Source organism: Emydura macquarii, unplaced genomic scaffold (genome assembly GCF_026122565.2).
Source record: "Emydura macquarii macquarii isolate MOO-44397 ecotype Brisbane River unplaced genomic scaffold, CSIRO-AGI_Emac_v2 contig_1345, whole genome shotgun sequence".
In the NCBI taxonomy this organism is placed as follows: domain Eukaryota; kingdom Metazoa; phylum Chordata; order Testudines; family Chelidae; genus Emydura; species Emydura macquarii.
Window position 1 is genome coordinate 98290 of NW_027131482.1, and position 14087 is coordinate 112376.

A 14087-nucleotide genomic window follows, 5' to 3' on the forward strand; every position below is an offset into this window, starting at 1 on the left:
TCCTACAGGGTGCAGCCTAAATAAACCGAACTGTAAACACAAGGGGTACTAGTCCCGAATGATATGTTCTGCTTCTCCCAGTGGCAGCAGGTGGGGGCTTCTCCATTATTAACCCTCCCCCCATACAATATTGTAGGTCCTACATTTTGTATTGTAAACAAATCAAAGCATAAACCCAAGGGGATATTTTTGGATTTGTTGTGTCACCCCACAGCAGAATGTGGGGGCTCCAGGGTGGGACACGGTCCACGGGAACTGGTCCCTCTCCCATCCTGCCTCCTGAGAAAAATAATGTAGGTCCTACATTATGTATTGCAAACAAACCAAACTGTAAACAGAGGCAGGTGTAGGGCGTGCGAAACGCTTTCAGCCTTCTCCCCAGGGGAGGGATCCCGTCTATGCCCGCCCAATCCACACCTTAGCGTAGGCCCTACGTTATGTATTGCAAACAAACCAAACTGTAAACAAAGGGGATCTGGGTTGTACCAACCAGCTGCACGGTCCGCAGGAGGGAAAGAGGCGTCATGTGAGACCCACGGCAGAGCAAAGGGGTGTTGGGGGGCGCTGGGCTGCTGGCAGCGGGGCAGGGGCAGTGGGGGGGGGCTCTGCCCTGGCGGTCAGTGCTGGCCAGGGGGGGCCCTGCCTCGGGGAGCTAGCGTAGAAGAAGCTGGTACCTGCGGGCCCAGGGGCTTTCGATGCACGTAGCAGACGGCCCCCACGCTGGCGCTGAGGAAGAGGACGGTGAGGGCGCAGCGCCCGGCCAGCACCTTCAGCCCGGGCCGGGAGCCTGTGAGCAGAGAGAGGAGCTGACACCAGACACGCTCCCGGCGCGGAGATGCAGCCACCTCTGGGGCGGGGCGGCTGGTTATACGGGGATCCCTTGCTGCCGTTCTGTGCGGCTGGTACCGCGCTGCCCCACCCCAGAGGTGGCTGCACTGAGACAGGGCCGTGGGGCTGAATACGCACCTGGAGCGATGGGGCCATGGGTCCCGGGCGAGGGGCTCTCCTGGATCCCGGGCGCCCCCGGCTCGCGCTCCAGGCAGTAGCTCCCGGTCCGGGGGGATCCCCAGGCAGGCGGCAGCTCCACAAACCCTCGAACCGGCTGGAGAAATTCTGGATCATCACCTTTTCCCTCAGGTCCCGAAGGGCTGCGGAGTTTGCGGGTGGTTCCCCATTGAGCACCTGGGTGCCCCCCCTGCTGTGGACGCCGTGGGTCCCTGCGCCCCACAGGGGAGGCAGGAGAGGGACACGGATGCTCCCACCCGCAGCAGCTCGTTGGGGGGGTCACGTGGACGGACGCTCCAGTCTGGCAGCCTGTGACGACACCGAAGAGAGAGCTTTGGATCCATTTACATGGCACCCTCCTGATGGGTGTTTCGCACTCTGCTCCTGGGGCTGGGAGAGAACCCAGGAGTCCTGGCTCCCAGCCCTCCCCTCCCCCGGCTTAACCATTAGACCCCACGAGAACCCAGGTGTCCTGGCACACAGCCCCCCCGTCCGGGCTGTTACCGGGTGTGATGGTCACCGAGACGTTGGGCCCGGCCTGGCTGGGGCTGGCACAGGAGAAGACGCCCGAGTCGCTCACGTGGGCGGGTCGCAGTTCCAGGACGGAGGGTCGGGTTCCTAGCCCCATGCGGAGCCGCAGCCATGGCTGGAATCGCTGCAGCTGGACGTGCCTGGCCCCGGCGGCCGTCGCTGTGTAGATGGTCGTTATCCCACCGCTGACACCAGCGCAGCTCGGGTAGCGCGGGAGCCACGTCCAGATCAGCCTTAGCCCCTGCAGGTTGCAGGGGAGACCCACGATGGAACTGGCTTCTGTTGTCACCCGGGAGCCTGCAAACCCCCGAGTCTGGTGTGTTCTGCCCAGAGAAGGGCCCCCGCACCTGGCGCTGAGATGCACCCACCTCTGGGGTGTGGCGGCTGGGTACCAGCTGAACAGACGTTTGAGACAGGAAGTGATGGGGCAGCGTGAATGCAGCTGAAACTGCAGGGGGAGATTCTGAGGGTGTCCGAACGGGCTCCCTGGTGCTGGGAATGTGCCGGCACCCTGGGGTTACGCCCTGTTTTCCAGGCTGCCCAGCCCAGGCCCGGCCCCATGGCCAGGTTTGCTCCTTACCTTCCTCAGCCCCCGGGGGCGACGCTGCCAGGGTCACACTTAGCAAAGACGAGCGGGACCAGGCCACACCGTGTGTGTTGTGCATGTCAGACTAACTAACACGCACCCACCCCGGGACCTCGCCTTGGTACAAAACGCAGACGGTTTGTTTAAGATTCCTCGTCACGTACAGACTTTGCTTTGTTTACCATACATCATGTAGGACCTACCCCATGATTCTCGGGGCCAGGGAGGATTGGAGGGCGTAGGGGTAGATTCCCCTCCCCGTGTCGGTTGCCACTGGGAGCAGAGGAAAGGTTCATTGAGCCCTACGTAGGTTTGTTTACAACATATAATGTAGGACCTACACTATTGTCAATGCCTTTGCTCCCCCACACGCGGAGCATTAAGTGTGGGGAGGACAGGTCTCACTGACCCCTCATGGCCTGAGGCTGAGAGGCTCTGGGGGGAGGGGGTTGGGGGGGGGGGGCTGCTGGCGCCAGCCCCAGGCGCTTGCTAGCCCCGTCCACAGGGTCAGGGCTCAGTGGGGCGTAGATGGTCGGGGGGGGGGGCTGGTTTTCTGCCTGTCCACACCTCCCCCCCCCCCCCCCGGATTCCATTTCCGTCACACCAAAGGCCTACAGACAGAGCAGGTGTTAGAGGCGCTGTAGGGCCCCCCCCCAGCCAGCCAATGGCAGAGCCCCCTCTAGCCAGCATGTGGGGCACAGTGCCCCCCCAGCACAGTGCCCCCGCACTTACCGTCAACCAGGATCGGAGGCTGGGGGGGGGGGGGGGGGCCGGGCCACGCTGCTGGGAGAGGCGAGGGCGGGTTACAGGCACTGGCGGTTGGGCCGGATGGGAGCCGGCGACCCCCAGAGTGGATGGGGGCCCCCCCCCAGCCCCACAACTCACCGGCTCACTCCCCCCTCACCTTCGGCTGTCGGCCCCACACGGGTCTCGCTGGGGAGGGACAGGGACAAGCAAAGAATTTCCCGGGGGGGGTCAGAGACATTGGGGGGGGTCAGCCCCATAGGGAATAACCCCCCCATGGCAGCCAACCTGTATCACCCCCTGTAGAATAGACCCCATTGACCCTATAGCCTAGCCCCCTATATTCCCACTGACCCTATAGACCATCTGCCCCATATCAGCTCTCTGGGAGCTGCCCCTATGGAATAACATCCCCATGTCCCCCACCATGCACCTGTTCCCCATAGACTAGCAAATCCCGGCCTATAGCCCCTCCCTAGAGATGAGCCCTATAGCCCGACTGCCCCAGAGGATCCCCTGCCCCCTAGACGCTCATCCCCGGCTCTGGGCCTTTCCCCTCCAGAACATCACCCGTTCACCCCACCCAGCCCCATAGAACTAGTTCATCCTATCGCCTCGTAAGCCCCTATGGAATTACACCCCCCCCCATCCTGTTCCCACCCCTTCAGAGAATCTCCCCCATAGCTACCCCCTTCTAATACCACCCCCTATAAATTGACTCTGCTACACCCCTCCCCCCCCACACCTGGGATTGTACAAACCACCCCCCTCCCCACTGCTGCCCCCTACGTGATGTACCTGCACCGGCGCCACCAATAGTAAATGCAGCCACTGATGGTTATGACCAGAATGACACCCACACAGCTGGAGATCAGAAACCAGGGGGTGGGGTCCAGGGTGCCTGAGTCAGGCAAGAGAATTGGGACTGGGATCACTCACCAGGTACGGAGATGCAGCCAGCTCTGGGGTGGGGTGACTGGGTAACAGCCGTGAGGAACACCTTCACACAGGACCAGCGCCCATCTATCCCACATTTAGGTCTCTCTTGGCCAGTCGCCTTTAACCCCCCCCAGGGGTGTTGGAGTATGGAGAGGGGGAGCAACACACCTGACTGGGTGTGGCTGGGCGAGCGGCTCTCCTGGGCGCCTCCGGCTCACGCTCCAGGCAGTAGCTGCCAGTCGGGGGGGGGGGGGGGAGAGGGGTGTCCCCAGGCAGCTCCTCGAACCAGCTGGAGAAATTCTCGATCGTCACCTTGTCCCTCAGGTCCCAAAGGGCTGCGGGGTCTGGGGTTGGGTCCCCATTGAGCAGCCAGGATGCCATGGGTCCCTGCGCCCCACAGGGGAGGCAGGAGAGGGACACGGATGCTCCCTCCCGCGGAGGCTCATTGTGGACGGACACCCCACTCTGGCAGCCTGTGAGGCCGCCGAGAGAGAGATTTGGATCCATTTACATGGCACCCGCCCAGCGGGTGTTTTGCACTCTGCTCCCACTGGACACGCCACCCCACTTCCAGAGAACCCAGGAGTCCTGGCTCCCAGCTGCCCTGCTCTAACCGCTGGACCCCACCCCACTTCCAGAGAACCCAGGAGTCCTGGCTCCCAGCTGCCCTGCTCTAACCGCTGGACCCCACCCCACTTCCAGAGAACCCAGGAGTCCTGGGTCCCAGCCCCCTATTGGCCCAGTCCTGTTTTCATGCAATACATGAAAGAAGAGAGCCACAAACACACACACACCTTCCCACCACGAGGCGCGTCAGCCTGACACACGGCCCCTTTAATCAAAAGCCAAAACCTCACTGGACTGGCACTGTTCCACCCTTCGAAATGTTCACGGCAGCCTTTCCAAACACCCCCTGACTGCAGAATAATTCACGTCCGGCTGCACTTCGTGTCACTGTTGTAAAACCAGCCACTGCCCCCGGGATCTGTGCACGTTACCCACCCTCCACAGACTTGTACAAACCCTGTTTAGGTACCAGAAGCCGCACTGTGCAGTGTAACACAGCGACCGCACTGTGACAGCCAGCGGCAACGCTGAACGCAGGTGTGCTTTAAAAATAATCTGAGAGTTCTTCAGCCAGGAGTGTGCGCTGAGTGATTGGAGTGTGAATGGCCCAGCAACGGAGGTGGGTGTAGACAGGGAGAGTGACTGAACAATTGGTCTGAGGGAGGGATGAAGAAAACACCAGCCTCACCTCAAACGTTTGAGGGAGGAAGAAAGGAGCGAAGATAATAACTTTTACCACTCTACTGGCTGAAGAGGAGCCCACCCTGCTAACTCTGGAGTCAGCCCACTTCAAAGGACAAAATCGGATCAGGCTTGCAGCAATGTGGGTGATTGAGGATCACACCAAATGCAGATGCAGCAGGACAGAGCAAAACCCACAGACTGACATGGGGTCTTTTCCCTATAAAATGGGACAGAAAGATGAAGGCTGGAGGTTCGGGTCTACATCACCAACCAGCCAGGAGAACCGGTGCCATCGGCAGAGCCTGGCTCCTCACCCTCGTGCTGCAGTCACCTGGCCAGTGACTACCATGAGCACCAAGAGGCTGGTAACTAGAACATCTGTGAGACCCTGGGTGTGTTTGTCTGTCTGTCTGCCTGTCTGTGTGTGTGAGTGTGAATGAAAGCATCAATTGAAACACATGTCAACAAAGTACATTTATTACCATCTCTGTAAGTGTAAGGCACCACATTGATCTTGTTAGTTTCTCTCCTACTTGCATTATTGACCAAATCTCTGGGTTCACAATAACCGTGGCTTGTTTCCATATCCTGAGACATTTGTTGTTTGGCTAACACAGGGCAGGGTGAGCACAGGCCGGGGGCAATACAGGCTGGCTGCCATGGGAGGTAATTCCCCAGGGGTCTGGCCCCCCCCGTGTCCGCCCCCTGGACGCTCCCTGCAGGCTCGGCCCTGTACCGCGGGGAAGGAAGTGAGCGCACCGTCTGATTCATGGCATTACAAGGCAGCTCCTACCCAACATCCCAGCCACTCCTTGAGCCACGTCGGGGGCTCCTCCGGCTGCAGCACAAGCTGCTGAGAAATGTGCTCTACGGCAACGGCTCCCAGCCTGGGGGTGGGACACCCAAGATCCCCAGGGCTCCATGAGGCTTCAGTAATACTGAGGTCATTCAGCCCCCCGAGCTCTGCACCGGGTGCAACAGCCTCACGCTGGGCGCTGGCCAGGTGCAAACCCCCCCGGCTCCCTGCTGGCTGGGTATAACCCTCCCCTCCCTCGGTGGTGCTGGCTGGAGTGGAGGAGCAGCAGCCCCCAGGGATCAGCTCCAGCAGCTGGAGCAGCCCAGCCCCGACCCTTAGGCTGCAGAGCTGGAAGGTAAATACGAACAATCTACAGTTTACGCTACACACACACTATTAATGCTTGAGGGTCCCACTGCCTGATTGTGAGCTCTTCCCTGAGGTAGGCCTGGCTGAGCAGTGGGGACGTGGCTCATTCAAGCAGGTGTGAGCTGTATTATTGCACTATCTTGTAAACACTTATTTCAAGTCCCCTTCCAGTGCAGTCCCGTCTCCTGTCACCTACGCTTCAGGTTTGCTACAGATCCACCGTCGCTCTGCGGAGCACCGGGAGCTGCTGCCATCGGCCACATAATTCAGATACGCGCAGTCACCGCTGCCTCCTATCGTGAACCTGCGACACAGAAGGCAGGGAGCTAGGCAGTTCACGCCAGTCGCATCAGGGGATCCATTCCCCAGAACGCAGCCCTGAGCGTGCAGCAGCTACTCACAGCCCCTCGGGATCGGAGCGGAACACGTTATTGTTCAGCGCAAGGGCCAAACTGAAAAATGTTTTTGTTCAAACCAAAAGTGACTGGTTTCTGTTTCCCCCCCACCACAATGAACCCATTCGTTTCAGGTCAAAAGACACCTGAAAACAAAATGAAAAGGTAAAAAATTGTGTTGCATCAAACGAAACCTTTCGTTTAACCGCAAACCACGTTTTCCCATTTCAGTTCTGGGTGTTTTTCCCCTTTTGGGGTTTTTTAAAGAAATAGCTAAATCTGAAAACCAAAACATCAGTTCAACAAAGCGTCAAAATGTTTAGATTGGAAGTGGCCAAAACAAACCATTTCACTTCCCCCCCCGCATTAATTTCCCCCCACCCGGCCAAAACTACTTGCTGAATTCACAAGCGGTTACAGTGCCCCCAGGATGCATGTTTCAGCAACGTTACCATTGGCTGGGGAAAAAATCTGGCAGCGAATAGCTGTAATCCACACAATGGAAGAGCGAGAGCCGGGCTCTCTGGGAACAGTTCATCATCATCATCATCATCTACACCAGAGGGCAGAGGCCTGTCAGGACAGGCTGCACCGGGGAGGGCTGGCGTGAGATGCCAGCAGCACCGGGGCTGCACCACAAACCCAGCAGCCATTGTGTGAGGACATCAGCTCTCGCAGTGCTTCACGTTAGAGCTGGAGCCACCGCTATCCTACCCCAGCCAACGGGAGCCCAGGCGCCCAGCCCCTGTGAGCAGCAGGCTCCTTCAGTGTCCTGCCGGGTTGTGGGTTCAGGGGTCTCACTGGCCAAGTAACTCAACCCTGCTGCCATCCTCCAGCAGGACCCGTAGCCAGTTCAGGGCACCTCTGACCACGGCTGGCCCAGCACCAGGCCAGCACCGCGCTGTGGGGAGGAGCTGAGGGTTCTGGGGACACGTCACTTCCCTCTGTCTCTAACGCACACAGCAAACAACCGGAGCAGGGCCGTGTCTGTCTGCTTCACTCACACTGAACAGTGCAGCCACCTGAACGCAACAGCTCACACACCACAATCCCCTAACCCAGCATTAACAGAGAGGGGGAGAGACTCACAGGCCATTGAATGCGGTGCCGTTGGTCCATTTCCAACGCTGTCCTGGGTCCCTGTGGAGGCCGATCCAGTGGTCAAGGACACCCTTATAGCGCAGCAGGAAAGTCTTAAAGAAAGCAGAGGGACGGCCTGGATCAGCCCCAGCTCTGGTGCACCCCCCAGGGCTCTGTGCGGCAGAGAATCCCAGTCGCACCTTGACGGGTGCTCAGTTTATTTCCAGGAGGGGCAGGGATTTTCCCCTCCCTCGTTTCCAAGGGACAAGGTCACCCAGACAGTAAGTATTAACACCCCCAATTCTCACAGCCCCGCCCACATGCTCCCAGTCGCCTGCACCCCAAGTTCACCTGGGCTGGGGACGGCCCAGGCCAGGACATGGCAATTAGCGAGTCTCACCAATTCCTGCTCACTGTCGATCCCAGCCAGGGAGGCACCCAGTGCAGAGCAGTTGCTCCGGCAGTAGGTCCAGTTCCCTTCGCTCTCTGAGAAATAGTAGCATTTCCTCTGGTAACCGACCCAGCCGTCCGGGCAGGCGGGGCCAGCAGGGGGGCCCAGGTCAGCTGATGAAGGCTTAGCTGGCAGCACTGAGAATGAGAACGTAACACGTGGGGTAAGAATTGCACCAAGTGCTGGGCATTCGACTGCTACAAAAATAGTCACTCAACTGACCAGTCCAATAAGTCAAAAACGGTCAAAGGTTGTAAACACCAATTTACCAGAACAGTTCCAGAGAGGAGTTCGACTTTCCGGTCTCCGGTAGGTTTGGTGTTAGCTAGATACGGAGGCCTAATTCAAACAATTTACCCAAGTGAGATATTTTAACTCCCAAAAAAAAAAAGTGAAACAAAAAAAAGAAATCTAAAGCCCACGAGCCCGTCGGCTGCGTGACGCAATGAAAAGTGCAGGCTGCCTCCTGCACCAGTGCTCTGGCTGCGTATCGGACCATGTGTGCCTGGCAGGAAGGGTTCCAGGGACACCCCCCGCCTGGGAGGGACTAACACAGCTCAGAGCATTTCACCCCAGCACAAGATCAACACCTGGACGTTTGACCTAGCAACAAACAAGGGTGAATAACTGGGGACGGGAGGTAACTTTCACCCAGGGACATGAAATGGCCACAAGGTGACGCCACCAAGAGCAAGTGCCTGTTGCACTGAGAACGGTGCAAGTTAATTCACCTGCTACCTGCCGCCTTTTCGTTCCCCAAATCCAGCAGCAAGAAAGAACCTTGCTGGAAGCCCTCACGGCAGCGTAACCCTTCCAGTGCCATGACAGAACAGCAATGGGGGGGGGTCACCCATAATTGACACCGAAGGGGTATTTGAAAGGCCAGGCCAGCTGGTGAGTAGCCAGAGGCAGAGTTATGAGATGACGGTGTGTAGGAGCCGGGAAACCATCCTACGCCCTGCACGAATCACCCCTCCTCATCCTCAGCCCCGGGGGCATTTGCTGCTGTTTCCTTTCTGGGGTTGGGAGGAGTTGGACTCAAATCCTTGCAGACATTTTGAGCCCATCACTTCTTTTGCACCACGGTAACTCAGAAGCTGGTTTTTAAGCCTGCCCGTGTGGCTGGCGCTCAGTGAGGAACAGAAGAATTAGCAAACATGGCAGCTGTGAGCAGGTGGTACCCGGGGATTTAACTGTGCAGTGCATAGCCGCTCACCCCCCGCCCCCAGGGAACTGAGTGCAGAGAGGTCAGTGATAACAGTGGGTGGCACAGGGTCTCTCCCACCCATCTCCAGCTCAGATGCCATGTGTTCTGCGGAGCTCCCTGCACATGTAGGTGTGTGACCAACCCTACGCTCATAGGTCCCACCTTACCCAGTGCCAGTGCTGCCCATTGCAATAGCTGCCAGTACAGCAGGGAGCTGGGTGCAGGGCCCATCTGCACCAGAGCCATCTGCACCAGTGCAATCACAGTGATGCGGTTACATCAGGGCAAACACCTCCTGTGGCTGCGCTGGAGCAGTGCGGTCACTGGTAACGTCCTGCAGTGAACTGCACCGAGGCCAGCGCCTTCCCGCACCAGCGCAGCACATCTGCTTTAGCCATTTGCACCAGCTCAACTGCACTGATGTCATGACATCAGCACCGAGGATTCCTAATGCAGGCTGCCTGGATTCAATCCCCTCCGCCAGCTGCTAAACGCTCCTGGGGCCCAGTGAGCAGACCCCAGGGCAAGAGAGAACTCCCACTCTGTGCCCATGTCACAGCATCCCCTTCCTCAGATGACTGGCAGATACGGCAGGGTTCAAATTCACCAACAGCCGCCCTGTGACCTAGCCTAGCTGTCTGTGCAGACTGGGGCAGTGACCGGTGCTAAGGGACCTTCATGGCCAAGATCAGTGATGGGGGGTTTCAACGCTGCATTGACGGAGGTGACGAAAACTGAATTCTCTGGCTCATTTCAATAACATGCAGCGCCTGCCCCCAGCCCCCAGGCATGCCCTGAAGATGCAGGAAGGCCAGGCTGCTAATCTCAGAGTGACACAGTGCAGGGAAAGGGCTCACTGCTGCGCTGAGCCCTGTCCCATCAGACACCCGGTAAGTGACTGCTTCATGGCGCACGGGAAAGGTGTCCCAAGTGCTCAGAGATCTGCTGGGGGGAAATAACATCAGTGCATCCGACACAGGGACAGCCCAGGTGCAGGGTCTGTGCGGGGCAGGAGGAGGAATTTGGAGGAACAGCCCCCAGGAATCCTCTGTCCCGGGGCAGAGACCAACAAACCAGGAGAAGAGACGGTAACCGTGGCACTAGCCCCAGGGGGAGGGGATGCACAGAGGGGGGCAGGGAGGGCTGAGAACTTACCTGGCAGGAGAGTAGCTGTGAGCAGAACTAAGAACACGAGTGCGAGGACGAGGACGATGGCAATGATACGTTTCCTGCGGTTACGTTTCCTGCAGTTACCGTGAGGGTCTGAAAGAGAAAGACCCGTCAGCCAGGGCTGCGAGGACCCATCTCACTGACGGCCCCAGGGCTGGAGCTGCCCGAGAACATGCAGCATCCTGTCCATTGCTGCTTCCGTCAGATGCTCTGGGACAAGAGCCCGGGGGGGCCAGGCAGGCTGGGGCTGGGGGAACAGTCCCCCTTTCCCCTCAGTCCGGTGCCCTCCCCTGGGCACTCCCAGCCACGCTGTCATGAGGCCTGGCTTGCTCCGGGGTACAGAGATAAGGACCCGTCTGTTCCAGTGGCTGGAGTTCAAGCTGCCCCCCCTCCCCACCCCCGCTGTCCCCTGCAGAGCGCTGGCTGTGCCCGCGTTGCCAAGTGCGCCTGTCACCGCACCTGGAGTCTCACACTGGCCACACACAGCAGAAGGGAGGAGACCGAAGCAGGCAGAGGGGCCAGTGTTGTCACAGGGGGTCTGACACACACAGCCCCAGAGGCACCTGCCCAGCCTGGCTGTGTGCACCAGACAGCAGCTGTGAGCCAGGGACCGGTGCCCTGAGAGCCCCTGGCACTGATCCAGTCCCTGCTGCCACAGATGGGGGTCAGGCACTTGCTGCCGCCCCTGAGAGCATGGCCCCACCTGGGGCAGTGCCAGTGCCTCTATCCCGCCTGTTCCCAGCCAGCGACGCCCCATTACCTGGCTGCCCTCCAGTCTGCAGGTCTCCATCACCATTAACAGGCACTTGGCTGTAAGTCGGCCCCACGGCTTCCTCCATTGTCTCTCTCAGCGACACTCAGGCTGAAGACGCTGCAGGTGCTGGGCTGGGATCGGCTCCTCTCCCAAGTAATTGTGTCCCACCCAGGGGCAGCACAGCAAAGTTGAGCGAGGGGCGAGGTGCTGGTGCCTGTTCCCTGCTCCGGACTCTCCAGCCGATCTGAAAGCTGAGACGGACCAGGCAGGACAGTTGGTGCGGTGTCTGTGTGTTGATTTGTGGTTTCTTGTTCCTGGCCCAGCAGCCCAACCCTCTGCCAGAGGTGGTACCATGATGATTAAACCACATTAAACCCCTTCGGCCCCCTCTGCCCCCAAAAAGACCTGCTCTGCTACGGAAACCGCCCACTGGGACGTGCCCACCCGTGACAAAGGGCCGTGTGCCAGGTGACGAACAAACCCTGCCCTGCTCTGAAAACGCTGCCTGTGTCACTGCCAGTTCCCGCTGGGTGCCCCAGTCGCTGGAGCAGGACAAGTCCCTGGGCAGGCGTCTGAGGCCTTCCCTAGGCCAGCACTTCTGCCCTGCCGGCAAAGCTTCTGTCGCTCGGGGGGGTGAAACCCCACCCAGCAAGGTCTGCTTTGCCGGCATAAGCCCTGGTGTGGATGGCAGACGTTCTCCCACCACCAGCGATACCGGCTCCTTTAGGTGCTTTTATCACGTCACTGGGATCCCCTCCCACCCCAGGCTGCCCGGTAGCAGGTGAGGCCCGGAGGAGCCCGGCTAGGCTAGGGCTGGGCTGGGGGAGGTGGTTTGGGGGCCGTGGCTGGAGAATTGGGCACCCTGAGCCCCACAGCAGAGCTGCTCCGAGCCCCACCCAAAGGGACGTGCGGGGGCAGCCCCGGACCAGAGCCACGGCAGACGCCGGGCAGGGAGCAGCCCCAAAGCGGGGCAGGCAGCTGGCGAGCGTCGCTGTGCCATGAGTGGGGCTGGGGGGCACCAGGCCTGGTCCAGCCTGCTGCCAATGGCAGCCAGTCCCGATCCTGCCACACAGACCCTGCACCACCCTGCAGTCCAGGTCCTGGCCTGCCGCCCATGGCCCCCCCAGTCTTGCGGTGGGCAGGGCTCCCCCCACATTGCTTCCCCAGGTGGCAGCGGAACTTTTGCCCCCGCTCGGCCACCCGACTTCTGCCTGGGCCGGCTCCTGTCCCCTCCCAGGCAGGCTTCTCCCCAGGCGGCAGGGGAGCTTTGCCGTTTTCCCCCTGCCCACCCCCCCCATCACCCTCCTCCCTGGCTCTGTTCCGGGATTTACCTGCTGGTCTGGCTGGGAGGACGCAGACGGGGGGAGGGAGGACACACAACATCTGCACCATGGGTCAGACACACCCCGTCCCCGCCCACCGTGGCTGTAGTACACCGCCCAGCCCTTGTTAGCAGCAGCCGCTTCTGACTGCCGGTGTATTTGTGCTCTGGAAGTGGGTGGGCACTAAAGGCCCATCCCCCCCGCCCCCAGCCTAAGGGGGGCATCCCTGGGTCCAGGCCTAGACAGAAGGACTGCCGGATTTTGTGGATCAGCCCCTGCGGAGCAGGCAGGGGGCGCTCGCTGATCGGCCGGGACCCGGGTTATCGGTTAGTGGCATCACACCGGCAGCCCTGCACCGTCTCGGCGTGGGTGGGCAGGCGGGATTCAGCCCCCGGGCTCTGCGCTCCGCCGGGAGGGGCCGTGTGCGTCTGTGGGGCCGGGACAGGCCCCAGACCCCCATCGAGGAGCAGCAGGTGCTGCTGGCTGGGCACCCCACCGCTGGGACTGGGAAGGAGCCGCACTATCCAGCTCAGCTCCTGGGCGCACAGAGACCCACCCCGCCCCCGCTTGGTGCAGGGCGCTGTACACGGCAGCGCAAGAGTCTGCAGTAGCCCTAGGGGCGACTCCCGGCAGCGATCCTAGCTCAGCCCCGCCCCGCCCCAGAGCAGCCGTCACCGGCGGAAGGGGCCCGGAGCCCTCGCCCCCCCAAGGGCACCCGGGGGCCCAGCCGCGATCCCGCCCCGGGCGCCACGGTCCCGCCGCCGGGTGCAGGAGACGGGCCCGCTCCCGCCCGGGACTAGCAGCGGCCGCCCCCCGCCCCGCCCCAGCCCGGGGCAGGGCTCGTCGCACCGTGATGCTAAATTGCCGGGGGGGGGGGGGCGGGGACAGACAGACACACACACACACACACACACACCCCTGCAGCCCCGCCCCGCAGCTCCCGGTTTCCGGCGGGGGGAGGGGCTGTTTCCCACCGGTGTCGACCCCGCGGGGAAAAGCAGCGGCTGCCTCGCCCCCCCCCCCCCGGTCATGTCCGGCCCGACCCGCTCCGTGCACCGGTGCTGGGACAGCCGCTTCCCGGCCTGCAAATAACGGGAACCGCCCCCCCCCCGCAACCGGGACTGTGCACGGCCCCCCCTTGTCCAACACCCCGAGATCGGCTGCCCCTCCCCCCGCTGACCGACAGACCCTCGCGGGGCCCCCCGCGGCTTCCCGGGCCGGCCGGCAACAGCAGCAGCAGCGGGCGCCGGGCTGGAGCGCGCCGTGCTCAAGACACGCAGCAGCCGGCGCAGGTCACACACAACCGCCTCGCAGTGTTGCCTCCAGGGGTGAGGCTCCGCCTCCTTGGCTCGCTGCCAGCCAGCCAGCCACCTTCCAAAACTGGGGCGTCCACCGGCTCTGCCGGAACGTTTTTTCCCCTCAGCAGACCCCGTCGGCCCCCTGGAGCCCCCTCAGTCCGGTCCGTCCCGTCCCGACGCCTGGAACCA

General features: G+C 61.0%; 1 protein-coding gene across 1 annotated transcript; it reads right to left on the reverse strand.

The window, feature by feature from the left end:
- Positions 1 to 5532: 5532 nt before the first annotated feature.
- Positions 5533 to 13223, reverse strand: LOC137154966 (C-type lectin domain family 2 member D-like). The gene is made up of 6 exons (XM_067550813.1): positions 12610 to 13223; positions 11285 to 11529; positions 10510 to 10617; positions 8097 to 8284; positions 7706 to 7809; positions 5533 to 6525 (listed from the first exon to the last, which is right to left on the reverse strand). Exons 2-6 carry the CDS (start codon positions 11361 to 11363, stop codon positions 6414 to 6416), a joined length of 591 nt encoding a protein of 196 aa, XP_067406914.1. The 5' UTR covers positions 11364 to 11529; positions 12610 to 13223; the 3' UTR covers positions 5533 to 6413.
- Positions 13224 to 14087: the final 864 nt, after the last annotated feature.

Coding starts and splice junctions, on each gene's coding strand:
- LOC137154966 (XM_067550813.1), bottom strand. CDS start 11,363: ATGGAGGAAGCCGTGGGGCCGACTTACAGCCAAGTGCCTGTTAATGGT. Junction 10,618..11,284: donor GCAGACTGGAGGGCAGCCAG/GTAATGGGGCGT, acceptor TTTCTCTTTCAG/ACCCTCACGGTAACTGCAGG. Junction 7,810..8,096: donor TCGACAGTGAGCAGGAATTG/GTGAGACTCGCT, acceptor GCTTTCTTTAAG/ACTTTCCTGCTGCGCTATAA.